Consider the following 11,071-nt stretch of genomic DNA (forward strand, 5'->3'; position numbering starts at 1 on the left):
GATAGTATGAAATTGCTACGTCACGTGTTTCGGATCAGGATATTTAGAGTGGAATGCTTCAACGTTGCCATGTATACGTTAATTATGAAACATTTGGAAAATTAACTACATCAAAAAAAATCATGGACTTTAAATAGTAAAACCAAAGATTTGACATCGTTGTCATTCAGGCAGCCTCAAACGTCAAAAATTATCAGCTGTTAATTGTCAAAATTTTATTTATGTTGAGTTTTTTGATAGTTCACCAGTGAAGAAATTTCATTGTTATACTAGTATTCTTTTTGTTTTATTAAAGGCACTTTGAAACATTGCAATCTAAAAGTCAGTGACTTTGCATTACAATATACAAATTGTTTAAAATCAATTTTTTTTTACGTGAAACCCAACCATGGAGTGGACACCCTACCTAACATTTTTAGCTGTTCTTATGGTGTTCACAGGGAGTATTAACACCATAAGTACCAAGTAAGTACCACTCTAGCTAGTGCTTTTAATTTTTTATGCCTAAATTTTTCTGTAAGAATCACTTTATGCCGCCCCCCTTTACATCCATGAAAAATAAAATAAAACTTTTAGATGGGCAGACACTATTAAGTCACCAGGGAAAGATGGTATACCTAAAAAATTTGACCATCCCTTCTTTCAAGCTAGCACAATGTTCCTTGGAGAGTTAATGTGCTTGATTTTTTTTAAAGTCATGTACAGAATTTACAGTAACAGGGCGGTAAGTTCGGAAGTAATGTGTTATCACAAAGAACCCCTATAAGTTAAATAATGGAAATATCTGATTTAATTTATCTATGTAAATGCCAAGTTATAAATCATTCCATCTATTGAATAGTTAATAATTTTTTAGGCTTACTAAACTGAAAGTTTATTAAATTGTTCCTTTCTCTAACAAACATTATTTGGTAGGATGGCACTGAAGACGTTTCCCCACTTACCAGTGGCAACCGAAATTTCAACCCCCTTATATTGTATATTCCAGCACTTTGTGATATGACTGCCACGTCAATAATGTACATTGGATTAAACCTGACATTTCCCTCTAGCTTTCAAATGTTTAGAGGTATTATTGTCAAAAGAAGTATTTATGTAAATTCCACTAAAATTAGTGTGGTTTTTTGATTTTGCCAAACAGGTTCAGTCATAGTATTTGTGGGGCTTTTAAGTGTAGCTTTCCTGAACAGAACCTTGGGTAAAAGAGAGTGGATCGGCATAATTTTTATCATATTAGGTGAGGGGTTATGTAAGGTAGTTATGAGGTACTTTAAACTTAATTACCCAGGTTTGTCTATTGTGGGAATGGCTGACTTTATCTCTGTTGACAGTAACAAAGAGTACAATAGGAATGATATAATAACAGGTGACATGTTGATTGTTATTGCACAAGTCATCCAGGCCATTCAAATGGTGGTTGAGGAGAAGTTTGTGCAGGGTGAAAACATACCTTCTTTACAGGCAGTGGGATGGGAAGGTGTTGTTTTAATATTAACATTTGAAAAAAGACATTAAGGAGGAACTTTTTGTAGGCCTCTTTGGGTTTGTAACTTTGGTTCTGCTGCAAATTCCTTTTTACTTTATCAGGGGAGTGCCTCCATTAACCCCAACAGCTGGGGCCAGGCTAGAAGATCCAATAGATGCTTTTGTGCAGATTGGTCATAGTGTACCACTTCTTTTTGCAGTTTTGGGTTAGTCATAATTGTGTAATTTGTTAATTTACACATCTTCTACCTTCATCATATAATTCCACCAAAAATCGACTTACGAATTTTATGTGCAGGTACCATAACTTCCATTGCCTTCTTCAACTACGCTGGTATTAGTGTGACAAAAGAATTGTCTGCGACAACTAGAATGGTACTGGATAGTGTCAGAACAATTATCGTTTGGATTTTTAGTTTGGCCTTTTTCAACCAAAATTTCCATTGGTTACAAGTAAGCGTCCTATTGACAGTAGGGCAGGAAGCTTACAAAAATAATTTTTCAGCTATTTGGTTTTATCCAACTTATTATTGGCATGTGCCTCTATAACGGAATAACTTTTGCCTCCACCTTTTTGAGGATAAAGGCGGCTATTTACAGGAGGACTGGTAGGGATAATATGGAGGACAGTATTATCAATTCGAACGCCGAGGATACGGAACCGTGATGTACTTAAGGAAAGTTAGGGAAGTTAAAGGATTGGTTTTCTGTTCTAAGGAAAAGACGTATTTTTCTATCAATATTAATATTATGTATTACGTAGCATACTTTTTTTGAACAAAAATTTTAATACAGCCCTAATTTCTTCCTATTCATCAATGAAACGTTCGATTAGTATTGATAAAGTGAGATCTCTGCAGAGACTGATTGACAAACAAAATCTTGTGAAACAGCCACATGACGCGATTGTTATATTATTAATAATTTTTTGAAAATATATGACTCGTTTTATCATGGTCGTTATTTATCTTAATTTACTTGAATCTGTCTGGGATCTGACTAATAGAAAGCCAACAAGTTTCGTAGAGGACCTGAATGAACAGTGCTCAAAAAAATCTAAGGAACAAAAATAAATAACAGCACGGCAACGTCTTGACATCAGCGCCTCATGATAAAAATTTTCAGTGCTTCCTGAGGACGTTGTAAAGAGCCGAATTGTCATAACCGAAGTGAGTTGCCTTTGCGGCATATATTAAATGTGATCAGTGGGTTTTAAGTAGGGTGATTCTAATAGCCTGGCTAACACGTGAACGAGTATTGTCTTGCATACAGAGGAATTCGGGGCCAGCAGTATATGCAAAAGGAATGGCAATAAGTTTGAACACATGGTCTTGTTACCACATTTGTGGCAAACAAACGAGCTCTGTTCGATAATACAATACGATACCACCTCATACCATCAAAGAACCTTTTCCATAACTATGGGCTTCCTAAAAATGTTTCTCAGTCTAAGCGTCCCGTTTCACTCCAAACGCGTTACCTTCGCGTGTCAGATCAAAATCCGAGCCGAGACTCGTGTGAACAACACAAATAACACAGTGACTCATTTTCCAAAATAAGGATTTGCTAATCGTTCTTCCCTAGTTTATTTTGAGCAATATATATTAGGAACCAGATTGACAGTGGATGCCTTGCATTCAATGTTCGACGATGGGTCTTATCGTTCGAAGGCTGCGTTAGTCCACCCAAGTTAATGCAAGGATAACAAAAGTAAACCAAATATTGTGCATTACTAATAAATATATTTAATAATGACTCAAAAGCTAACGAAAAATAATCAAACATATATATACAAACTTTAAGGTCGGCCATAGAAAGATTAAATATTTCCGATAACGATAAACGAATCTTATTGATTAAATCGTATCACAAACACTTCATTAAATGATAAACAACAAAATTTAATCTACTTCCTCACGAATCCAATTCAACGCAGACTTGACCCCTTGTAACTTAATTCTTCGTAAAAACGTCGAAATCAGCAAATATTCCGCGTTACTGAGCTTATTCCCGTCCGTAAACGATCTCCCTTCGCACATAATTTTCGCCGCCAAATTAAGTAGCCATTCCAAAATTCGCTCATAATCTGGACATTTTGAACCGTCGCCATCGAGCCAGGCCCTTGGAGCCCATAAAAAGAGCTGACAGACATTGGCAGCGATTTCAGGGTCTAGCCGATCACTTGGATTGCACCTTAACAAATTTTTAATCAGACGATTAAATATCGGAGGAACCGCATTAGGCAAATCGGGCAATTGCTCGTGGTTATAGGTTCCGCTGCTCAATCTAGTCTGCGTATGACCGTAAAAAGGATTTGGAGCCCCAAATATCTCATAGCCTAAAGCGCCAGCGGCCCACAAATCGGACTTATGGTAGTTCAGTTTGCTGAAAGGTCCAGGTTTTTTGGTGATTATCTCTGGGGCCATCAAGGCGGTATTGCCACCTTTTTCGATGTCGAAATTAGTGTAAGGCACTGATAAATCCGAATACTTTGTGGCCAGGCAACAACCAAAATCGCTTATTACAGCTAAAGGACTTTGAGAGTTACTTAAATCCAAAAGAATATTGTCCGATTTTAAGTCTCTATGTGCAATGTTGTTTGCCACCATGTGCACTATGCCCTCTAAGAGTTGACATAAAAGGAGAATTGAAGTGCGCAGGGAGGGTTTCTGAGGCGAGTTCAAGAATTCTTGTAGGTTTTGGTGGTACCTGAGAATGAGAGTAATAAAACAGTTTGTCCTGGACAAAGCTGTACAAAACTTACCTATTCATAAGGATAAACAAACTCATGTTCCTGCCCTCACCATGCGGATCAATCCTCTTTGGTAAGGCAGCTGGATACATCTCTCTACATTGCTGTAGCTCTGGTACGAAGTCAGTGAAAACCGAAAAGATTTTTACAATATTTGGATGTGGGGGAAGGTGTTTTGTCATGTTGAGAAATTCATATTCATAATCCTTAATACCATGCTGATTAAAGTAGACAGGTGCAGGTACAGTTTCTCTGTACATAGCATTCAAAATTGACATAGAATTTGATTGGATATCATAGTTAAACATCATTTTAAGAGCCAAAGAATATTTGTCAGAATGACTCCATAATAATTGCTTAGTTTCTTTTAGAGCCACTGAGTAAACTACTGCATTAGAGCCCTTGGCTATAGGTTTTCCAAAAGTGAATGAATTTATGTTTACTGCATCAAGTTCAGTTGGGATATTTTGCATAGTACATTCTCTGCTTGTCTGAATTTTTGAGATACATTCCCGGATCTCCCAGCAGATGCCTGTTAAGAGATCTCATTATCCTAAACTTTATTCACCCATACAAACTTACCTTCAAGTTCTTCATCTTTAGTAAGGAGACCTTGCCCCATGACTGCAAATCCAACCAAACCTAACAAAGGAGCAGTGTTACCACACAAACCTCTTTGTGAAGCTTTCTGAGCTACCCCCACATTGGTAACTCGGTTTAAAACATCTTCAATCAGCACCCTTCTAGCTCTTTGGCTGATCTGTACGCCAATATTACGGAAAACGTGGTATTTGTTGTTTCTCAAAAACTCAGTGTTCTGTATGGGTATCGAATTTGGTTTCACTAAGTTGCTGATGAAGCGCTCTTGAGGTTTCCCGGGAGCTCTTCCACGGTGCGCTTGGCGAATGAGGGTGGTTCCATGTTTTAAAAGTTTGCCCCCCAGAGCTCGGAGGGACATTGCTTATGGTTTACTTGCTGCTATGGTATGGACAATGTCTATATGGAGTTTTTAAACATTAAAGAAGTAAACAGGTGCGGAACTAACAAAAAAAAATTTTAAGGTAGTAAGAGCTAAAAATAAAATTTGTTACCTGGTTTCTTTAGACATTGCACCTCCAACGAATTAAATTGGAAAATACGCAGTTTGGAGCTTGATTAAATTGGGAGAGAATTTATTTCAAAACTGAAAATCAGCTGATTTACGTATACTCGATATTTACATTATCTACGTATCAAGCAACTTAGCAATAGTGTGCAGCGATGCCAAACTGCTCAATTATTATTATTACACTGGATCATTCTCTAGTTATCGTGGATATTTATTGGGATTCTGAAGATTTAAAAGAATCAATTCGAAGAATTTGAAGTTTACGGGCATTTCAAAATCATAAAAATCAACGTTAAAGTTCTTCAATAACTTATAAATAAAGGAAATAGAGCAAAACGATCGTTAATAATTGGCCATGTGACGATTTCAATATAAATGACATGGACGTTGCCTTCCTGTTTCTAAAACAAAATGGAGGAATTTCAATATCTATACTTCTTTAATCAAAATAAATGTTCTTTTGAAATTATTATCGCTTAATTAGCTCTCAATTTAAAATTATTGAGTTCTAGATTCTAGCATGTAAATAGTAGCGCAAAAGCATAAATCAACTTTCGTACAAGTTTAATTTTCCGACCGTGTTCTTTAGGCCTGTCGGAGGTTTGCTAGTTAGGCACTTTCACTACCCGACTTGCGTTTACGGAGGTTGTAGGAATAGACTAAGCACCTGTGTAAATATGTAAATATTGTACAAATTAGCTCGCAAATATAATTGTGAAGAAAGAAGACAATAAATCTCGCACGATACTTAAAACCTATCTCGCCGTGTCTGTCCCTGAGAATTACGTTTCCTTTTTATAGTCTTCCCAGATCCCCTGCTATAAAAACCCAGAAAAAAAGGGGGCCGCGCAGGTGCGGGTTAACCCAGGCTTTTTTTTTTCTTCCGGCAGTTGTTCTAGAATGACCTGCCGGAAGTGCTAGGGGAAGATTTTTTTTCACCAGGTTCTGGAGTACCTAGGGAACCGAAGGGCCACCCTAGGGCACGTCACACTGTCAAGCCTGACAGGTGACAGTTGCTCCACTACCAGCTCCGCCACAGACCTTCAATATGTCCGATTCAGAAGCGAGCAATTATTCTGATAATGAACGGGGCTCCGACGCCGGTTCAGTCAGATCCCGCAGTTCCAGAGGAAGCGGTAGGTCCAGACGCAGTAGATCCGGATCTCAATCCAGATCTCGGTCCAGAAGTCCAAGTCGATCACGCTCTAGAAGTGGAAGTGCTAGGTCTCGCTCCCCATCCCAATCAAGGAGCAGATCCAGAAGCCGCAGTAGAAGCGGTTCGGAAGCCCGAGAGGCTTCAGGGCCTGAAGATGTTCAAGATGAGGAAGAACCTGATGGTCAGAGCCTGCATGATAGTGAGGAATATGACTCTGAGGAAGATGAAAGTGATGATGACGGCAGGTCAAAGAAGCGTAGAAGAAAGGATAAATCTCGGGACAAATATGGTCATGGAGGGTTTATTATTGACGAAGCCGAGGTTGATGATGAGGTGGAGGATGAGGATGAGTGGGAGGATGGAGCACAAGAAATTGGCATAGTCTCTAATGAATTGGATGAGTTTGGACCTACAGCTAGGGAAATTGAAGGGCGTAGACGTGGAACGAATTTGTGGGAGTGAGTTTGCGACAAACTTAATAAATTTGTGTGCGTTCTAAGGCATAATTTCCAGTGCCCAAAAAGAGCATGAGATCGAAGAGTATTTGCGTAAGAAGTATGCAGATGATGGAGCTGCTGCCAAGCGTTTTGGAGACGGTGGAGAGGAAATGTCTGATGAGATTACTCAGCAAACTTTACTGCCAGGTGTAAAGTAAGTGCCTGTTATGAATCCTTTTAAGTCTATCTAATATGCTCAAGTTAGCAAGCAATAGAAGAAATGTTATTGCTAAGAAACTTAAAACAATATTATGCCTTTATAGAGATCCAAACTTATGGATGGTAAAATGCAGAATTGGAGAGGAAAAATCTACTTGCCTTCTATTGATGCGCAAATTCTTAGCATACCAAAACACTAATGAACCTCTTCAAATTAAGTCAGTGGTGGCCCCTGAAGGGGTCAAAGGCTTTATTTATATTGAGGCCTATAAGCAGCCCCATGTTAAGGCTGTGATGGAGAATGTGGGCAATTTGAGAGTGGGTATTTGGAAGCAACAAATGGTCCCAATCAAAGAAATGACAGATGTTTTAAGAGTAGTTAAAGAGCAAACAGGTTGGCAACATCACTAACATACATTTGGAGGTTTTTAGTTGGAAATTGACATGTTCTTTTTTAAGGATTGAAATCTAAACAATGGGTTCGACTCAAGCGGGGCTTGTACAAAGATGACATAGCTCAAGTTGACTATTTTGACATGGCCCAAAATCAAGTGCACCTAAAGATATTGCCTAGAATTGATTATACAAGGCTAAGGGGTGCTCTGAAGACCACACAGACGGTAAGGAGAATTCCATGTATTATCAATTCATTGTCTCATTAGAAGTTCTAGGAAAATGAAGCAGAAAAAAGGAAGAAAAAGAGGCGCCCTCCTGCAAAACCTTTTGACCCTGAAGCCATTAGAGCAATTGGTATGATTTTCTTTTTCTTTATAATAATAATTGTTTATTGAAAATTGATAATCTACAACATCTAATGTTTTTAGGGGGAGAAGTTACTTCAGATGGTGACTTTTTGATTTTTGAGGGCAATAGATATTCAAGAAAAGGTTTTCTTTATAAAAATTTCACTCTCAGTGCAGTGATAGTTGATGGAGTGAAGCCTACTTTGGCCGAACTGGAGCGTTTTGAGGAGCAACCTGAAGGGATTGACTTGGAATTACCTACAGAGAAAGATGACAAGTCAGTGATGCATTCATTTAGTGCTGGAGATAATGTGGAAGTCTCAGAAGGGGAATTAATCAACTTGCAAGGAAAAATTATCAGGTGAGTTTTATTGGTCATTAAAAGTAAGAAGTCGTAAACATTCTGTTTTTGTTTTTTAATTATTTCTTGTTAATGAAACATAATCTTCAGTATTGAAGGCTCCACTATTACTATAATGCCAAAACATGAGGATCTAAAAGATCCGCTTGTGTTCCAAGCCTCGGAGCTGAAGAAATACTTCAAAATGGGCGATCACGTTAAAGTCCTAGCAGGTATTAATTTTTCCCTATTAGACGTCAAACACGCTTAAGTGATGTCGTCGATTTCTAGGCCGATACGAAGGAGATACGGGCCTGGTAGTACGGGTAGAAACCAACAGGGTTGTTCTAATATCTGACTTGACAATGCATGAAATGGAAATCCTGCCCAAAGATCTGCAACTATGCAGTGACATGGCTAGTGGTGTTGACTCCTTAGGCAAGTTTGAATGGGGTGATTTGGTTACTTTGGACGCAGAGACGGTGGGAGTCATCGTGAGATTAGAGAGGGAAAATTTCCACGTTTTGAATATGCACGGGAAGGTGGTGGAGTGTAGGCCAGGATCTTTGCAAAAGAGGAAGATCAACAAGTTTTTGGCAGCTTTGGACTCTTACAGGAACAGTTTGCATAGACGAGATATGGTCAAGGTAAGCGAATTTGTGAGTGAGGTTCTATATTTTTTTAAATTGTTTTATTGATAATTTATCAATATTAAATACTATTTTAATCATTAATTTATAAAGAAAACATTTTGGGTGTCTGAGAATTTTATTTGACACATCTGAATAATAGTTTTTGTATGTTTATAAGGTGATCGACGGTCCCCATTCGGGTTTCTCAGGAGAAATCAAGCATCTTTACCGCAACTTCGCCTTTCTCTACTCTGTGGAATTCTTACAAAACGGCGGCATTTTCGTCTGCAAAACTAAACACTTGCAATTGGCCGGCGGTAATAAAAACGTACAAAACACCGATTTATCCACCGGAATGGAGTACATGTCTCCCAGAAGAAGCTCACCGATGCATCCTTCCAGCGGAGGAGGCGTGGGCGGAGGCTTTGGTGGTGGTGGTCGTGGTGGGCATGGTGGTGGAGGCGGAAGAGGAGGCGGGAGAATATCAAGGGATAGGGATATTATTGGAACTACTATCAAGATCACTAGGGGTCCGTATAAAGGAAATATTGGTATAGTCAAGGATGCCATGCCAGGCACTGCCAGGATTGAATTGCATACTTCTTGTCAGGTAAGCTCCAATGCTGTGTACAACCTATAGACTTATGGAAGAGTTCCAAATTTTTTTGATTTAATTATTCACTCGTTTTGAGTATTTTCTACCATGACTTTGATCTTAGACTATCTCTGTGGACCGTAACAACATAGCAGACGTGGGAGCTCCTGCCAAAGATGGTTCCATCACCAGCTATGGGCGCACTCCTGCATATTCCGGAAGCCAGACACCGCTGTACCGCGACATCGGCAACAAAACACCAATGGCCGAATCAGGATCGCGAACTCCGTTGCATTACGGTTCGATGACGCCGATTCACGATGGTTCCAGAACACCGAACGCCAGTTCAGAATGGGATCCCACCGTGCCTAATACGTACCCGTCTCCTGCATACAATCCAAGTGAGTAGTTTCTTTTTTTGTCAATTATTATATTTAAACGAACAAGTAAGTCAATCAACAGATGAAAATTTAATATTAACAATCATTTCTACCAGTTTAGTGTAGATTCTAAGCAATCATATTCCTTTATGTCAAGGTACACCTGGAGGAATGAATGCACCTTTCACGCCGCAAACTCCTGGAGGAGTTTATGAAAGCTCGTACAGCCCTTACGGAGGATACCAGAGCGCCATTTCTACCCCCTCTCCGGCGACAGGTAACTGTTCCTTTAAATATACTACTTTTAGAGAGTTTAATATTGTACGTCTTCTTCCAAGCGAGCCCATTTGCGATTCACGATCCAGGTAAATTCACCATAAACAGCATAAGCAAGCTCATCTATTGAATCTTTATAGACCAATCCTAACGCAATCTAATCATGCATTAATAAAAATCATACAATTAATTACATTTTCTCTAAAGGTTATGGTCAATCTCCTGCCAGCAACAATCCATACAACACCCCCAGTTCGGGTTATAGTCCCACAATGCCCTACAACCCGCAGACTCCGGGTGCCGGTCTAGACGTAATGCCGATGACCGACTGGCACACAGTGGACATTGAAGTGCGCATAAGGGACAGTCACGATGACGCAGGTCTAGTTGGTCAAACTGGTATTATTCGAAGCATTTCCGGAGCTATGTGTTCGGTGTTCCTGCCAGAAGAAGACCGCGTTGTTAACATATTAGCCGATCATCTAGATCCCGTAAGACCACAGAGAGGCGACCAATTTAAGGCAAGTCGAATTGCCTCAGTTTTCTTTCTTTGTTTGATCATATCTACTCAAACATTTTTGGTGTCTATTTGCAATTTTTCCATACACACTGATACAGTTATGAAGACTTATTGCACAATATAAATTACATACATACAATGGTCTCTATTTGTGCCGTGCTAACAATGATGGATTTTCAGGTTATTATTGGAGAAGAGCGGGAACAGACCGGAGAGTTGCTCTCCATCGATGTGCATGAAGGTGTAGTGAAAATTAAGAACGACATAACCATGTTGCCGTTACAGAATCTGTGCAAGATGCATAAATTGGATCATTGAGTGCTTCTACAAGTTCTTTAATATTTGTATTGTTTAGGGAATAAATATTAGCTCCAATTGTCTGTAAGGATAAAGGAAAAGAACACTAAACACAGGTTTTTTTCTAGATC

At 39.0% G+C, this 11,071-nt stretch overlaps 3 protein-coding genes across 5 annotated transcripts; 2 read left to right on the top strand and 1 right to left on the bottom strand.

Moving 5' to 3' along the window:
• Positions 1-204: 204 nt before the first annotated feature.
• Tango9 (transport and golgi organization 9) lies at positions 205-2,437 on the top strand. The gene is made up of 8 exons (XM_066288695.1): positions 205-465; positions 577-724; positions 916-1,069; positions 1,142-1,237; positions 1,289-1,477; positions 1,533-1,691; positions 1,784-1,938; positions 1,991-2,437. The coding sequence occupies exons 1-8, from the start codon at positions 389-391 to the stop codon at positions 2,150-2,152; spliced, it is 1,140 nt and encodes a 379-aa protein (XP_066144792.1). The 5' UTR covers positions 205-388; the 3' UTR covers positions 2,153-2,437.
• Positions 2,438-3,207: 770 nt separating this feature from the next.
• Pink1 (PTEN-induced putative kinase 1) lies at positions 3,208-5,476 on the bottom strand. Of its 2 annotated transcripts, XM_066288688.1 has the most exons (4): positions 5,329-5,476; positions 4,820-5,233; positions 4,250-4,769; positions 3,208-4,194 (listed from the first exon to the last, which is right to left on the bottom strand). In XM_066288688.1, exons 2-4 carry the CDS (start codon positions 5,193-5,195, stop codon positions 3,387-3,389), a joined length of 1,704 nt encoding a protein of 567 aa, XP_066144785.1. In that variant the 5' UTR covers positions 5,196-5,233; positions 5,329-5,476; the 3' UTR covers positions 3,208-3,386. The 2 variants fall into 2 exon arrangements, with proteins under 2 accessions (XP_066144785.1, XP_066144786.1); XM_066288689.1 differs by lacking the exon at positions 5,329-5,476 and having other exon boundaries at positions 4,820-5,258.
• Positions 5,477-6,367: 891 nt separating this feature from the next.
• Spt5 (Transcription elongation factor subunit Spt5) lies at positions 6,368-11,051 on the top strand. 2 transcript variants are annotated; one of them, XM_066288686.1, is made up of 14 exons: positions 6,368-6,959; positions 7,015-7,152; positions 7,262-7,551; positions 7,617-7,777; positions 7,829-7,907; positions 7,982-8,261; positions 8,352-8,473; positions 8,532-8,887; positions 9,051-9,482; positions 9,592-9,868; positions 10,005-10,124; positions 10,186-10,212; positions 10,331-10,644; positions 10,824-11,051. In XM_066288686.1, the coding sequence occupies exons 1-14, from the start codon at positions 6,394-6,396 to the stop codon at positions 10,959-10,961; spliced, it is 3,300 nt and encodes a 1,099-aa protein (XP_066144783.1). In that variant the 5' UTR covers positions 6,368-6,393; the 3' UTR covers positions 10,962-11,051. The 2 variants fall into 2 exon arrangements, with proteins under 2 accessions (XP_066144783.1, XP_066144784.1); XM_066288687.1 differs by lacking the exon at positions 10,186-10,212.
• The last annotated feature ends 20 nt before the right edge of the window (positions 11,052-11,071 follow it).

This window comes from Euwallacea fornicatus, chromosome 12 (genome assembly GCF_040115645.1).
Source record: "Euwallacea fornicatus isolate EFF26 chromosome 12, ASM4011564v1, whole genome shotgun sequence".
NCBI lineage: Eukaryota > Metazoa > Arthropoda > Insecta > Coleoptera > Curculionidae > Euwallacea > Euwallacea fornicatus.

What these genes read in the sequence shown, in the direction of transcription:
- Tango9 (XM_066288695.1), top strand. Translation starts at nt 389, where the DNA reads ATGGAGTGGACACCCTACCTAACATTTTTAGCTGTTCTTATGGTGTTC. An exon ending in GAATTTACAGTAACAGGGCG is followed by an intron (nt 725 to 915) that starts GTAAGTTCGGAA and finishes ATTATTTGGTAG; the next exon opens with GATGGCACTGAAGACGTTTC. An exon ending in ACTTCTTTTTGCAGTTTTGG is followed by an intron (nt 1,692 to 1,783) that starts GTTAGTCATAAT and finishes TTTTATGTGCAG; the next exon opens with GTACCATAACTTCCATTGCC.
- Pink1 (XM_066288688.1), bottom strand. Translation starts at nt 5,195, where the DNA reads ATGTCCCTCCGAGCTCTGGGGGGCAAACTTTTAAAACATGGAACCACC. An exon ending in TAAAGATGAAGAACTTGAAG is followed by an intron (nt 4,770 to 4,819) that starts GTAAGTTTGTAT and finishes ATCTCTTAACAG; the next exon opens with GCATCTGCTGGGAGATCCGG. An exon ending in TTGTTTATCCTTATGAATAG is followed by an intron (nt 4,195 to 4,249) that starts GTAAGTTTTGTA and finishes TCTCATTCTCAG; the next exon opens with GTACCACCAAAACCTACAAG.
- Spt5 (XM_066288686.1), top strand. Translation starts at nt 6,394, where the DNA reads ATGTCCGATTCAGAAGCGAGCAATTATTCTGATAATGAACGGGGCTCC. An exon ending in TTGCAAGGAAAAATTATCAG is followed by an intron (nt 8,262 to 8,351) that starts GTGAGTTTTATT and finishes CATAATCTTCAG; the next exon opens with TATTGAAGGCTCCACTATTA. An exon ending in TACCCCCTCTCCGGCGACAG is followed by an intron (nt 10,125 to 10,185) that starts GTAACTGTTCCT and finishes TCTTCTTCCAAG; the next exon opens with CGAGCCCATTTGCGATTCAC.